Source organism: Octopus sinensis, linkage group LG25 (genome assembly GCF_006345805.1).
Source record: "Octopus sinensis linkage group LG25, ASM634580v1, whole genome shotgun sequence".
In the NCBI taxonomy this organism is placed as follows: Eukaryota; Metazoa; Mollusca; class Cephalopoda; order Octopoda; family Octopodidae; genus Octopus; species Octopus sinensis.
This window is the reverse complement of record NC_043021.1, coordinates 6,249,995-6,266,664: the sequence shown is the minus strand read 5'-3', so window position 1 is coordinate 6,266,664 and position 16,670 is coordinate 6,249,995. Positions and strand designations below refer to the sequence as shown.

At 40.5% G+C, this 16,670-nt stretch overlaps 2 protein-coding genes across 4 annotated transcripts in view; one reads left to right on the top strand and one right to left on the bottom strand.

The window, feature by feature from the left end:
* LOC115224276 (elongator complex protein 4-like) overlaps window positions 1-15,491 on the bottom strand; it is a 90,632-nt gene extending 75,141 nt beyond the window's left edge. Inside the window, exon 1 of the mRNA XM_029795087.2 lies at window positions 15,275-15,491. Within this exon, the coding sequence (XP_029650947.1) occupies window positions 15,275-15,410 (136 nt within the window). The 5' untranslated portion in view covers window positions 15,411-15,491. The remainder of the gene's footprint in view (window positions 1-15,274) is intronic.
* LOC115224279 (DNA repair protein XRCC4) overlaps window positions 150-16,670 on the top strand; it is a 40,844-nt gene continuing 24,323 nt past the window's right edge. For 2 of the 3 annotated variants that reach the window (XR_005003749.1, XM_029795093.2), the window contains exon 1: window positions 150-284. The gene's annotated coding sequence lies outside the window, so the exon portion shown is untranslated. Of the gene's footprint in view, window positions 285-14,403; window positions 14,599-16,670 lie in introns of those variants that run through there. The other variant, XM_036513168.1, reaches the window with a different exon arrangement.

The following is a 16,670-nucleotide window of genomic DNA, read 5'->3' as shown; positions in this document are numbered from 1 at the left end:
GCCGAACGTGGTCGGCGGAAATAGAAGCACCATGGCCCAGCAGAAAGGCTGACGACGACAGCAGAGTAATTAGGCTAAAAAAAGTAATCTAAACTAAATGACGAACTAAAAATAAGAACACTTTGATAGGCCTTTCGGTCATTCGAACGCCTTGGTAGATCAATTACTGGTAATAGTAGTGTTCCGAGACCAATCTAATGACCTATACGAGAGAAACTGTGAAGACAGGCAGTGCTTTATTAATACCGAATTTACAGAATTGAGGTTTTACAAATCAAGGGGAGGTAAATCTGACCAATTATTTTTCTTCGCCAACTTCATCCCTCCGCGAAACAACTACCTTATATCCTCCTATTTCTAATTTGCTTAGCACAGCTTCTTTATTTTTTTCTATTTTCCACTTCCTGTTATTGTATCACAGACCTGGCAAAACAAAAAAAAAAAAAAATCTGGCTAGCTAGCTTAGCTTAGCTACCGTCCTCTCCTCTCCTCCTCGCCATCAAGCCGCTTCCCTCACAGCCTTGCTTCCCACCTTTATAATGTCACAGACTGTTTGTTGTAAGGGTGGCCATACACACAAACACACACACACGCACATACCTCGCGTTGGTTGTGTGGCGTGTGCCTCTCTCTCTCTCTCCCCTTTGTGTCTCTCCATACACTCCCCCACTTTAATAATTGTTTTATTTAAACAAAGAACAAAATATTAAAGACGACAGAACAATGGTATCGAAAACACATACGGAGCAAACAGTATCCAGGGCAAGCTATATATATATATATATATACTAAGTAATTAAGGGTTTAGCAACGATTTGCCTCAACACACCGAGTTTAGAAATAGCAGTCAAAGAGTTATAGCTATTCTTTCTACTAAAAGGGAGATCTCAGTAAAACCACAGCACTTGGTGAAATTAATGATTATTCCAAATTAATTAATTTCACCCTATATTATTACTGATAACTATATATATATATATATATATATATATACACACACATACGCATCATACGAGTGTGTGAAATATTAAAAACACAATTAAGTCCTAGATTTATAAGATCACGTACAATTACGTTATATACAAAACTAACACAGTGTTCAATATATGTAACTTATATATGTTTATGTATAAGCTTTAAGAAATATAACGCAAAGAAAAACGCATCAAGGGTTGCTACATAATTTTGAATTCCATCTTTTTTTCATCATCGTTTTCTAAATCTGCCTTCCAGGGTTCGAATCTGAACACGTGTCATTCGTTACTATTTTTAAAATTTGAGTTATGATGATTGTTTTTTGTCCATCTTTTTGCCACAAAGGAATGATATAGTGACCGATTACAAAAACAGCAGGCATACACAGAGAATCTAGTTGTTGTTATTATAATAATAATAATAATAATAATAATAATAATAATGGTTTCAAATTTTGGCACCAAGCCGGCAAGTTCAGAGGAGTGGGTATGTCGATTTAATGATAATAATCCTTTCTACTTTAGGTACAAGGCCTGAAAATTTTGGAGAGAGGGACCAGTCGATTACTTATTTTGTCGATCCCAAAAAGGATGAAAGGCAGATCTCGGCGGAATTTGAACTCAGAACGTAAAGACCCGGACGAAATGATGTTGAGCATTTTGTCCGTCGTGCCGACGATTCTGCCAGCTCGCCAATAATAATAATTGCTACAAGAGACAGATTTGGGTTTTCAAGATATAGTCAATTAGATCGACCATAGGATGATGAAAGATGAAAAAGGTTAAGTTGACTTCGCCAGCATTTGAACTCATAACGTCAAGTACAGTACTAAAAATAAATCGCAGCGCAAGAGATTTAGTTTTACAACGCACTTGTAGAAAATATTTCAAACTCACTTTATTTTTTTACCGACAGGGGAAGAATTAAAGTTTTTATAACATTTACTACTGTAACACAGACACAATATATATATATATATATATTATATTATATATATTTATTTATTTTATAGAAGGAGCTTCTACAGGACTTGAATGAAACAGTTCTAGTCCTGTAGAAGCTCCTTCTATAAAATAAATTAATTTACTCTGCCATGTATTGAGTACCTTATTAACTGTGGTTAACCCCGACTCAACCCGGGACCTACATATATATATATATGTATGTATATGTATATATGTGTGTGTATCTCTTAACGTTTATATTATCGCTGGCATGGATATTTAAGTCTGGCCTACGGGTAAAATTCGGTAGAGTAAATTATTACAGCATAGTTATGTATCACAATAAATATAAGTTAATATATATACAATATAAAACGAGAACTTTATAATATTTTTAAGTTGACGTCTGTTTAATCGCTGCTAATATAACAATTAGCATCGCAAAACTCCATGAATGCGGAAGGCGGTGTGTGTATATCAGATAACGGAACCCTTAGTAAACACTGAGGCTAATCCTTTAAATGACGTTGCATATCACAAGACATAAACTACATTGCTTATAATATTTTACTGCTTGCTTTGGGGGGGATTTCTTTCATTTGTATTCATCTCAACTATTTATGGAATGGCAGAGTTCGCCTATTGAGTTACATCCCTTTTGTATTTATGTATGTAAATATGTATTTAAAGAAAGGTGTTATAAACACACACACACTCTCGCATACATACAAGAAGTTAGGAAGAAGAAGAAAGCCTAGTATTTAGTCAGCTGGAGCCAAATCTTATATCGATAGCCAAGATTTTTTTTACAGGTCATAAAAAGTGCGTGCGTGGAATGTTTTATATGTATTGTGTGTATATACTCTTTTACTTGTTTCAGTCATTTTGACTGCGGCCATGCTGGAGCACCGCCTTTTTTAATCGAGCAACTCGACCCCGGCACTTATTCTTTTTTTGTAAGCCCAGTACTTATTCTATCGGTCTCTTTTGCCGAACCGCTAAGTAACGGGGACATAAACACACCAGCATCGGTTGTCAAGCAATGCTAGGGGGACAAACACAGACACACAACCACACACACGCATATATATATACATATATACGACGGCCTTCTTTCAGTTTCCGTCTACCAAATCCACTCACAAGGCTTTGGTCGGCCCGAGGCTATAGCAGAAGACACTTGCCCAAGGTGCCACGCAGGGGACTGAACCCGGAACCATGTGGTTGGTTAGCAAGCTACTTACCACACAGCCACTCCTGCGCCATATGTATGAATATGTATGCATGCATATATAACGGTGTGTGTGTGTGTGTGTGTATAGAAATTGGATGTGTGATAAAAGGTTTGCTTCCCAACTGCATGGATCCGGGTTCAGTCCCACTGCGTGGCATCTTGAGAAAGTGTCTTCTATTATAACCCCTACCCCCAGATCGACCTGAGCTCTATTCGGTAGACAGAAACTGAAAGAAGCCTGCCGTATATATATACATTTATATATCTATGTGTGTATCTTTGTGTCTGTCTCTCACCACCACTTGACAACTTGTGTTAGTTTGTTTATGTCCCCGTGACTTGGCGATTTGAAGTACCAAGTTTAAAAAAAAAAGTACATAGGCGCAGGAGTGGCTGTGTGGTAAGTAGCTTGCTTACGAACCACATGGTTCTGGGTGCAGTCCCACTGCGTGGCACCTTGGGCAAGTGTCTTCTACTATAGTCTCGGGTCGACCAAAGCCTTGTGAGTGGATTTATATATATGTTTGTGTGTCTGTGTTTGTCCTCCCCCACATCGCTTGACAAGTGATGCTGGTGTGTTTACATCCCCGTAACTTAGCAGTTCGGCAAAAGAGACCGATAGAATAGTTACTAGGCTTACAAAGAATAAGTCTTGGGGTCGATTTCTTCGACTAAAGGCGGTGCTCCAGCATGGCCACAGTCAAATGACTCAAACAAGTAAAAGAGAGTACTGGATTCGATTTGGTTGACTAAAAAAAACCCTTCAAGGTGGTGCCCAAGTATGGCCGCTGTCCAATGACTGAAACAAGTAAAAAAGTAAAAGATATATAAATATATAGGCGGAGGAGTGGCTGTGTGGTAAGTAGCTTGCTAACCAACCACATGGTTCCGGGTTCAGTCCCACTGCATGGCATCTTGGGCAAGTGTCTTCTGCTATAGCCCCGGGCCGACCAATGCCTTGTGAGTGGATTTGGTAGACGGAAACTGAAAGAAGCCTGTCGTATATATGTATATATATATATATATGTGTTTGTGTGTCTGTGTTTGTTCCCCTAGCTTTGCTTGACAACCGATGCTGGTGTGTTTACGTCCCCGTCACTTAGCGGTTCGGCAAAAGAGACCGATAGAATAAGTACTAAAGGCGGTGCTCCAGCATGGCCGCAGTCTAATGACTGAAACAAGTAAAAGAGAGTAAAAGAGTATATACCTCACTGTGTGTGTGCACACGAGTATTTGTTCAGCTGTGGGCAATGACATAATCATTTCCTGTCATCAGCTCATCTGCTTTCTGCCTTCCAAGGCGTAAGAAATAAAACATTTTATTCATTTATTTTTTTTATAAACAGCTGTAAAGCGCCTCAATATTATATTAGTTAAATGCGCAGAATGGCTGTGTGGTAAGAAGCTTGCTTCATAACCACATAGTTCCAGGTTCAGTCCCACTGTGTGGCACCTTGGACAAGTGTCTTCTACTATAGCCTTGCCTCACCAAAGCCTTGTGAGTGGATTTGGTAGACTGAAACTGAAAGAAGTCCATTGTATCTATGTATGTGTATATATTTATATGTGTGTGTGTGTGTCGTTTGTCCCCCCACCGTTGCTTGACAACCGATGTTGGTGTGTTTATGTCCCCGTAACTTAGTAGTTCGGCAAAAGAGACTGATAGAATGAGTACTAGGCTTGCAAAGAATAAGTCCTGGGGTCAATTTCTTCGACTTAAAAAACCCTTTGAGGCAGTGCTCCAGCATGGCCGCAGTCAAATGACTGAAACAAGTAAAAAAAACAAAAACCGAGGCATGGGCAAGCTTTTTATCAGGTGGGTTGCACTACTAAAAAACCTTGAAGGTAGTTTTCCATTAGGCAGGCCAACCCATCCAAACATGAAGAAACATAAAACTGAAACAATTGAATATACCAACACTATCATTTTAAGACCCACTTTTCCATGCTTGCATCGATTTGATAGAATTTACTGCAGCAAATCTTCAGCATCCATATACTCTTTCTGTCATCAATCCTCATCAGTTTCCAAGCGAGGTAATATCTTCTCATGGCCAGGCATGTTCCCACAGAATATCAAAGTGGTGGGAAAGGATCTACAAAGATTGGGATTCACAGATGGGATGACAGGGGACCAAGACTCCTGGCAGTTTGCTGTGACTTGACTTGACTTGACAGCATTCACCCGGGGTGGGTTGAGCTGGCTTCATTCATCCTCAATGCTGCCTCTCTCACAAACGCTGACCAGGCCTGGCGATTTGAGGCTAACGACCGCGTGATCTCCAACCACTCCTTATTCCAGCGGCGAACGCCGTAGATATGGGGGCCTATGTTGGGGTTCCAGATCAGCCTTGACTGTCATCAGCCACGTTTTTCGTTGCCCACTACATCGCTTTCGCCAACCCTGAAGGGGAGCTGGGGCAATTGCTTCATAGATGAATTCTCCTGGTTGACGACGAAGGGCATGACCCAGCCAACGCAGACGTCTCGTTAGGATGACTTGTCGGAGGGAGGTGATTCTGCACTGGTGTTGCACCGAATTGTTGGAGACAAAGTGATGCCATCGTACACGAAGGATGCAGCGTAGACAGAAGTGATCAAAGGATTCTAGTCGCTTGAAATGTCAAGTTAAGTAAAATCATGGCTGTCCTTGCATCTCTCTCCACTTGAGCATCCTTAATATTGCAGGATTGTAAGTGCTGGTGCTATATAAGAAGCACCCAGTACACTCTGCAAAGTGGTTGGCATTAAGAAGGGCATCCAGCTACAGAAGCCATGCCAAAACAGACATGGAGTATGAATAGCTCTTCAGCTGGCCAGCTTCTGTCAAACCATCCAACTCATGGTAGCATGGAAAACAGACGTTAAATGACGACCATGATGATGACACTGCTTCTATGAAAATGACACTCACAATTATTATGCAATGCCAAGACAAGAACAGGGACACACACACACACGCATAACTGGGACTGTGTCAGTTACAATGACAAGGCTTCCAATTGACCTGATCAACAGAACAACCTGCTCATGAAATTAACATGCAAGTGGCTGAGCACTCCACAGACATGTGTACCTTTAATGTAGTTCTCAGGGAGATTCAGCGTGACACAAAATGTGACAGGGCTGGCCTTTTGAAATACAGGTACTACTCATTTTTGCCACCAGCTGAGTAGACTGGAGCAATGAGAAATAAAGTGTCTTGCTCAAGGACACAATGCAGCGCCTGGTATCGAACTCACCTTAGGATCATGTGCCAAATACCCTTATCACTAAGACACATGCTTTCACACACATATGCCAACAACCAGCTTTTTTTAGTTTCTATCTATCGAATCCACTCACAAAGTTTTGGGTGAGCCAGGGCCAGTGTAGAGGACGTTTGCCCAAAGTGCAGGGTAATAGGACTGATCCCAAAACCACATGGTTCGGCAGTGAGCTTCTTAACTATGCAGCTACACTGTGTGTGTTTGTTTACATCTGCACTTCAAAATGGACCCTCAGCTATGGACCCCCTTCCAATGGGTCATATGTTGGCTTTGTTCCTTCAAAGAACTGTGGAATGAAATAGCCTTTACTTGAAAAACCAGCTGTAAAACAATGCCTTAATACAATATTAACTTAACCCATGCTAGCATGGACAAAATGTATAAGAAACAAAACAAATGCACATCATCATCATCCTTTAATGTCTGTTTTCTATGCTGGCATGGGTTGGACGGTTTGCCCAGAGCTGCACTAGATTCAGAAAAGCCACCCAAGGCGGCGCTGGCATCAGCCATGTTCGGATGATGCTTTTTACATGCCACTGGCACAGGGGCCAGGAGGCTGGCAATGGCCACGATCAGTTGGTGCTTTTTACATGCCACCGGCACGGAAGCCAGCCAAGGCGGCACTGGCATCGGCCACGTTCAGATGGTGCTTTTTACATGCCACCGGCACGAGTATCACAACTACAATTCCATTGATTTTTATTTTGATGTTGATGTACTTGACTCAATAGGTCTCCTCAAGCACAGCAGGTCGCTGAGTAGTACCTGTAATTGGAAGGACCTGCTTTGTCACATTCTGTGTCATGCTGAATCTGATTTGGCTTGGTTTCTATGGCTGGATGCCCTTCCTAACACCAACCACTGTACAGATGCAGTGTGCAAGAGAGACAACTGCACTAGTTTGGACATATGATGCATAGGAATGAGAACAGTTGTGTATAGAATTACTGAACACTCACAGTAGATAGAACCTATGGAAAAGAGAGACATGGGCTGAGAGGGTACAGGCTGAGCTCAGGTTACTGAGACTCATGGAAGATATGACAAAGGACTGGTGATATGATTGGTGATATGCAGTACTCAAGAAGACTCACTCAGCTCTACTAGCATATTATGACTGTTTCCAAAGCGTAGCGCACAACTGAGTACCTTTCCCAGACAACTAGACCCACCCTTCTCCTAAGCTACTTCTTATTGATATCCATTCCTCGTCCTTACCATCAATGCCTCCTTCCCACTCTTGTTGGTCTCCGTTTCTCACTTTCCCCCACTTGCAACCTCCAACTCCACACCCACCCACCACCACCCTACGCACTCATCCCTCCATCACTCTCCTATCTACTGGTATAAGAAATCAAAGCAGAACCTCATTATATGCCATACTGCCATCTCTGTGCTGCTAGTCATCAACTCATGCTGACCTCCCCATCCTTGTTCAACATTCACTATGCTCTGTATACATTCGTCCCCTGTAAAAATTACCCAACCACCTTTTCTTATCTCTTTAGCATTCGGATTTCTCTCTCAAATATAATGTTTATTCACATTATTTTAAATCAGCTGGCAAAAAATGAATCATCACCATCATCATCATGATTGTTTAAGGTCTGTTTTTCATGCTAGCATGGGTTGTTACCTAATTCATGATCCCAAGTAGGGTTTCACTTGATACCTTAACATATCAACAGGTTAGTACTTATCCTGCTCACCAAGCATATTAACCCTGCATTTCTTTGTCAATTATTCCCCCACACACACACTTTCATCACTTTGGCAATTATCTTATGAAGAAAGGCTGAGGACGCTCGACCTTGATTCTCTTGAAAAACGCCGCCGCTGTGGTGATCTCATTCTCGCTCACAACATCATAAGCGGAAAGTGTAACCTCTCGAAAGAGCTGTTCTTCACTCCTGCTCCAGAGCGTCGGCTGCGGGGTCATTCCGAAAAGCTCTACCTGCGACGATTTCATCTCAATCGAAGGAGAGGAGCTTTCTCCGTCCGGGTTGCGGATCCGTGGAACAAGCTGCCAGACGAGATGGTGAAGATGCCGACGACCGCTTTGTTCAAAGCCTCCCTTGACCTCAAGTGGCCTGAACTCTTTACATGAACACCACCCTGTACTTAACTCCATGTCCCCCTACATGGCCTTGCTATTTGCTTTTGAGCCAAAAATTAACTAACTAACTATCTCCACTTTCTTAATCTTATTGTAATTCTTTTATTCATCCCTTAAAATTTACTATTACTATTTTCAATTTTTTTTCTTTCTGTTCATTGTTATTATTTATTCATATATTTTTTTCCTGAAGGCTGCAAACCGGCAGAATTGTTACCACGTTGCCAGCGCCGCCCCGACTGGCATCTGTGCCGGTGACACATAAAAAGCACCATCCGAACGTGGCCAATGCCAGCGCCGCTCCGACTGGCTTCTGTGCTGGTGGCACATAAAAAGCACCATCCGAACGTTGCCAGTGCCGCCTTGGCTGGCTTCCGTTAAAAGCTCCAACCGATCGTGGCCGATGCCGGATCCGCCCTGGCACCTGTGCAGGTGGCACGTAAAAAGCACCCACTACACTAGCGGAGTGGTTGGCGTTAGGAAGGGCAACCAGCCGTAGAAACTCTGCCAGATCAGACTGGAGCCTGGAGCAGCCCCTGGCTTCCCAGACCTCGGTCGAACCGTCCAACCCGTGCTAGCGTGGAAAACGGACGTTAAACGATGATGATGATGATGTTCAACAAAATGCTTAGCAGTGTGTCCTTTAGGTGCTTTTCAGTTCTGAGTTCAATTTCCACCAAGGCTGACTTTACTTTGCATCCTTCCAGGGTTGATAAAATAAGTGTCAACTGAGCACTGGGGGTGATGTAATCAATTAATCCCTTCCTCTTGACATTGCTGGCCTTGTGCCAAAATAAGAATTATTATTTTCACTGTTATTATTATTATTATTATGAGTATTATTAAGGTGGCAAGCTGGCAGAATCATCAGCACACTGGGAAAAATGCTTAGCAGAACTTCATCTGTCTTTACATTCTAAGTTCAAATTCCACCGAGGTCAAATTTGCCTTTCATCCTTTCGGGGTTGATAAAATAAGTACCAGTTGAGTACTGGGGTCGATGTGGTCAACTATCCCCATCTCCTGAAATTTCAGGCCTTGTGCCTTTAGTAAAAAGTATTACTGTTGTTGTTACAGCTGCTGCTGCTACTGATGATGATGATGATGCTCCTATTACTACTTGTAAGATAAACTAGGAGTGGCTGTGTGGTAAGTAGCTTGCTAACCAACCACATGGTTCCGGGTTCAGTCCCACTGCGTGGCATCTTGGGCAAGTGTCTTCTGCTATAGCCCCGGGCTGACCAATGCCTTGTGAGTGGATTTGGTAGACGGAAACTGAAAGAAGCCTGTCGTATATATGTATATATATATATAAGTGTGTGTGTATATGTTTGTGTGTCTGTGTTTGTCCCCCTAGCATTGCTTGACAACCGATGCTGGTGTGTTTACGTCCCTGTCACTTAGCGGTTCAGCAAAAGAGACCGATAGAATAAGTACTGGGCTTACAAAGAATAAGTCCCGGGGTCGATTTGCTCGACTAAAGGTGGTGCTCCAGCATGGCCGCAGTCAAATGACTGAAACGAGTAAAAGAATAATAAATTTGTGCTTCTGATAAAAATACATTGAATAATAGTAATTCTGTTCAAGTTTTTCACAAACACTGTCTAACCACTTCTGCAGTCACAAACTAATGTCGCTAACTTGTAAACCTATAATCAGTACAACACTACTGTTTTCAAAATACACAGGCATGGCTGCATGGTAAGAAGCCTTCTTCCCAACCACATGGTTTCAGGTTCAGTCTGACTGTGTGGCACCTTGGGCAAGTGTCTTCTACTATAGGCCAACCAAAGTCTTGTGAGTGGATTTGGTAGATGGAAACTGAAAGAAGCCCGTCATGTGTGTGTGTGTGTGTGTGTGTGTGAGAGAGAGAGAATTTTTAAGTCTGTTTTGTCCTCCAACACTGCTTGACATCTGGTGTGGGTGTGTTTATGTTGCTATAACTTAGCAGTTTGGCAAAAGTGACCAATAAAACAAATAACAAGCTTTAAAAAAAAAGTCCTAGGTATCAATTCGTTCGACTAAAACCCTTCAAGGCAGTATCCCAACATGACTGCAGTCAAATAAAAGTAAAAGATAAAAGACAACCTTAAAAATCCCCATGTTTGGGTGGTAGGGGATAGGTGATTGTGTGGTAAGTCAACCTGCTAGAAATAACAGCCAAATCTACTCACCTTCATACTTTTAATTGTTTTAAAATGTAAAGATACATTGATTTTATGATGGTATGGTGAAGAATTTCTTACCAATGTTTATTCTTGATCACAGTGTTGACTTGGGGTTAAGCAACAACAACTGGTCATTGAGTTCACTATTGCACGCATTTGGACCAGATAATTACTATACCTCTGTCCACTTTGTTCTTGAAGACAGACTTTCAGCTATCAGAGCTGGACATTAGCCACATGCCTGGCATGCTAGACACAGCGTATTGCGGGACTGTCTTAGTTGGAACGCTTTTGATCATAGATTTCTCCCATTGTATGCTGATCTAGGGGGATAAACAACTCCTTTAATTTCAGTATTTGAAAAACTATTTATCGCTTTGCTTCATCTGAAAGATGCCAAAAGTCTAACAGACGACATTGTTAGACCGTATAGGGAGGGGAAGTAACTCAGAAAGAGTTTTACATACACACACACACACATAAAATGAAGACTCTGGTTACGAAAGTCTTTATTAACGTATGCTTTTCCATTTCTTTAGCAAGGAATAATATTATCATGACTACGAGCGATTTCCAAAATTAATTAAATAATAAACTAAAAACTAAAGTAACAAATTTGTTTCGATGCAGTAAAAATTAGAGCTGAATTACTTCCCCTAGTTCGCAGTCTTTTTAACCACATGGCTTTCGGTTAATCATGTGTAACTTCGAATATGCATGTCATTGTACTAAGTCTTATTTCATTGACAGAAGCAGAATTTTTCAAAGAAATATTAGCGTTGTGCAAGATTTATTTTTCAATATTCGCCAACTTATTTCGAAGAAGTTAACTAATTTTGAAACATTAATTGGTCAAAAATATAATTTATATAATTTAAAGAAGATTTTAATGTAAAGCCACTCTGAGTGTATCATGTAAAAAACACAAGCCTTCATGAACATTGGCCTGCAGGATTCCATCGAAGGCCCGAGTTACGAGGAGCCTGTTTACTGTGTGGTTCATTCATGTTTGCTCCCACTGTACATAACTACCTCAAAGAGAAAAGTCTTTCAATGAAGGCTCTTCTTGTTCCTGTACACCCGTCCAGCTTCGTGAACCAAAATACCAGAGGAGATGGCTTTTACAAAAGCCCATTTCCTGCCGCATCCTCCTCCTCCGCTACAGCCAATCGGTCGTATCTTTTTAAAAAATTATATACGAGATTTGCTTTGAAGAAACTGTATTGATGTAACACGAAAAAATGGAGAGAAAAAATCCCAGCACCATTGCAGATGGTGTGCATTTAATAGTGAAGTCATGGGGTGAGCTTGAAATGCGTGAACTCTTCTTGGAGAGCATTCTGGCGTGTTGTTGTCTATTCAATAGAATTTGAAATGTTTTAACCCGAGCCTGTACTGGAGGAGGAAACAGCACGTTATTCTGGTTCTATAGATCTTTAGGTGAATGGACAGGACATAAATCATTTGGTTGAGGAGCAAAGAACTGTCCAACAACAACCTGAATCCTTGCAATAAGGACTGGACTGTCAGAAAGAGAATCAAAAGCAAAAATGGAAAATCATATCAAGAGAAAAGTTGAAGAATGTATTTTGCTTCTAGCGTGAGCTTCCGGACACTGTAGGAACACATCACCCAGACTCTGAAGATCTTGAGTCAGATATGAACTAGCTTTCCCATAAAGCGTTGCAATACTTTTGGACTGTCCAGAAGAATAGCAATCCTCCTTGGATACCTATTAAAAATGGCCCAAGAATCTTCCTTTTCAATATGAGAAAATCTAGATATTGATATACTTGGGGATGGTGGGTTTTTTTTTTTTTTTTGTCCATTAAACACTCACTATTTATTTGATCTTCAGTTTAGCTTTATTATTGTTGTTATATTTCGAGATGGCCATTTTCTTTCCTTGCCAAATAAACACGCTGTATATATTCGTTCTTCACTCATTTATTATTGTTCTTATTTTATCTGTGCCCATTGCCTGGAAATCTTTCGTCACACATCTGAGTAGGGGATCAATTTAAGGAATATTCGGCTGTGATTTCTAACAGACCCAGCAGCTTGTTGTTTAGCCTTAAGTTAGCCCTGATCAAACTGACTCGTGAGCAAAAGCATTTCAGTTATGACTATCTAACATATTTCCTGCATGCAAGGAAACCCGGATTAACTTAATCAGCATGTTCTTTTAAGGCTGTAGTGTGTAATTTGAATGAGATTTGGCTGTTATTTTCAACTGGTTAAGCGGATTACAATAGGATAATGCTTGAGTGACTTCCTACTTTTTCTCAACTGCAAGCTTGATTCGGTCATCTATGATGTATTGGCCAGGCAGGCTACAGAGTATAGGCAATAGTCCGAGTCGATACTTAACCTCAGTATATTACTGGTAGTCATTCTGAATTTTTTTTTTTACCCACTACAGCTGGGGAACAAAACCAAGTACTGTTAGGTAGTTATTAGTGTAAGGGACCGTGTTAGCTCCGACTCAACACAACATCTATGATCAAGTATCCGTACCGAGACCGAAACGTCTTCCCTTTTAAGTTTTGAAGTAATGTACATCCCTTACGGCGATCATTCGGTACTAGTACATGACTGTCACTTATAAACCCACGTGGATTTATTTACATTTCTGAACAAAAACTATACCCTTCCCCCACCCCTAACCCTAATCCCACATATATAAAAAAAATAAAGATTTTACGGAAAGTGACGATCTTCTTCTTCAAATGTAAACAAATACACGTGATGTGAATGGGACTCGTATCGAAAGAATGCCCAGTTATTTCTTGCGTCAATGTTATACACGCACACACACACAGTTCTAACGTTCACTTTTCCATGCTTGCATGAGTCAGATGAGAGCATACTGGAGTAGCTGGGTAATAATAATACCACTGAACAACAAACAGCCCAGAAATGCCTGCCCGGTGTACTGCAAATAAACACCAGTGTTACGCTAAGATGCACATGCGTGACCTCATGTGTACCGTTGGTAATTTTTTTCTCCTGTCTTCCCTTCTCGGGATCTTTCCTTCTCCTATGTTTCCGACGAAGAGCTCCGCTCGAAACGTCAAACCCTCCTTCTTCCCTGAGCGTCCAATAATACTTTATTTGTTCCACGTCCTTGCGTTGTTGTTTTTATTTCTTGTTTGGATTAACTATATATATCACTACTATGTTTATTATTATTATTATTATTGTTGTTGTTGTATGTAGCATATTGAGCGACACATTCATATCATTAAAGACAATTAGGAGTTTGGTTTGCAAGGTTAGCAGCTATTTCTGACAAGTAGCAATTTCAACTTCTTTTTTTTTTCTGTCCGCGACATACCGAAACAAGGTGCTAAAAATGTCACGTTACGCCGTAATTCAAGTTTTATTATAACAATTAACATTAAAATTAGCAAGTCCCAAACATGTTCAGTATAATTAATTAATGTTATCACCCGAATACTATTATATAAAAGGCTTCGTCTCAAACTTGATCATAATAAGCAGCTTCTACATGTATAAATAAATAAAAAAAAGTACAATATTAAAATTGTTTTAAAACTGAAATCGTAGCACGCGTTTGACTTTACAAAGGAGCAGACATAACACTGGGTTTTCTCAATATTCTGGCGTTTTCTGACCCGCTTTAAAATACGCGCGGCATAACTACAGAATATACGCGGCACATTTCTTGGAAACGTCAGACGACGACGTAGCTGTGTCCGTTTCTACAACATCGCTCTCTCTCTTAACTATATTACTTACTAGTAAAGGTGGTAATAGTCAACAGACGTAGAAACAAGTTGCAGTTTAACTAACTCTTTTTCAATATATTAATGGTATTAACGGTACTTGCTGTCGATCAAGTGTGGATCAACCCCGAATCAGAGCGGTAAGGTTGTATATCACTCATTGCCAATATTTTGTTTTGGTAAAAAAAAAAATTTTTTTAAAAACATTATCGTTGTTGATTTATCTTATCCATGTAATTATTATCACAAGCTGTGTTATTCCTTTACATTTGTTCTCTGTCTAAACATACTGCCGAAGTTTAAAAAATAAATTTTAAATCAACTTTCCCTTTCATCTAACCGGCAGATCGATAACTGATAATAGCGATCACGAACTGATTACTGAAAAGATCTCTCCTCGAATAATGAAATATAAAAGGCCTTGTGTCAATGTTTTGCGGTGAGCTGACAGAATCGTTAGCACGCCTGACAAAAATGTTTAAGGGCATTTTTTTCTGGCTTTACGTTCTGAGTTCAAATTCCGCCGAGGTCGACTTTGCCTTCCACCTTTCCAAGTCGATGAAATAAGTATCGGAAAATGCCTGCCCGGTGTACCAGATGAGCACTAGGTTTGATGTAATCGACTAGCCCCCTCTCATAAAATTTCAGGCCTTGTGCCTATTGTAGAAAGGATTCATTATTCATCATCATCATCATTATTATTATTATTATGTGAAACTGATGTTAATGATAACAACAGTTGTGATTGTACACTTGAACCGATAGTTCAATAATGCTCCGATAGAGAAATATTCTGTTAATATCGAATGTACTTACCCAAGAGGTTATCAAACGATGGTACTCCAGAGGACACTAGAAGTTGGTGGTTGAACAGTGACGGTTTCGTTCCCGGTATTTGTAGAACTCTGGATCTTTGCGAAGATTTATTCTTTGAAAAGCTGGCTGTCGCCATGTTAGATATTGTTGATACGAAACAATGTCTAGGTTGGTGTCGCCATATTCAACTACTGCTCATGCGAAACTATGGTTTGTGATTTATTAAAGTTCTCCTGAATTTAAGAAGAGGCTTCTGGCAAAAAAACATAGCAGCTAAATCTCACTCAAACATCTAACGAATGATCCATTGCACTGTCTCTCGACTAGACAAAGTTAGCGGCCAAATCTCGCTGAGAAACTCATCCAGTTACTCGACTTGTTAGAAGTATCAGCTAAATGAGGCGACACCCTACAGTCACTTGACTTTTGACTTTGGTAAAAATAGCAGCCGGATCTCACTCAAATTATACCCTGCCATTCTAAGAAGTACAGGATGGTCACGGTTCAAATACTTTTGATCTTAGGACTGCTTGGTCGATAGCTTTTGTTGGCTAGGAAAGGCGATTTCTCTGATAGTATAATAGCCAGGGTAAAAGGCGACAAGCTGGCAGAACCGTTAGTACGCCGGGCAAAATACTTAGAGGTATTTCGTCTGCCGCTACGTTCTGAGTTCAAATTCCGCCGAGATCGACTTTGCTTTTCATCCTTTCGGGGTCGATTAAATAAGTATCAGTTACGCTCTGGGGTCGATATAATCGACTTAATACCTATGTCTGTCCTTGTTTGTCCTCTCTGTGTTTAGCCCCTCGTGGGTAGTAAAGAAATAGGTATAATAGCCAGGGTAAGAACAGATTGGAGAAAGTTCATGGAGCTGCTACCATTGTTAGCAACGACGACTTTTTTTCCTTCAGTTTGAAAAGCAGATTGTATGATGTTTTTGCTAGAATTGCAATGATGCGTGGTCGTGAGATATGAGCTTTCGATGCTGAAGATTTGAGAAGACTAGAAAGAAAGGAAGCTAGTGTGCTCTGTTGGATGTGTAGTGTATGATTGAACAACGAAGTACAAATGTGTTGAGAGAAAAAATTGAGCATTAGAGGAATTGTGTAGAATGCAAGAAAAAAACTGTGCTGGTTATAGACATGTGAAGCATATGGATGAAGACAACAATAAGAAAAAAATGTCTTAATTCCTTCAAGATGGACCTTGTAGTAAAGGGAGACCCGAATAGACATGGAACCAAGCAGATGTTAAATGATGATGATGAGATATCTCTAAGATAGCATGTCTTACATTGATTTAATATTTTATATCATATATTCTTATGTGGAGGCACAATGGCCCAGTGGTTAGGGCAGTGAACTCACCGTTGTAGGATCGCGGTTTCGATTCCCAG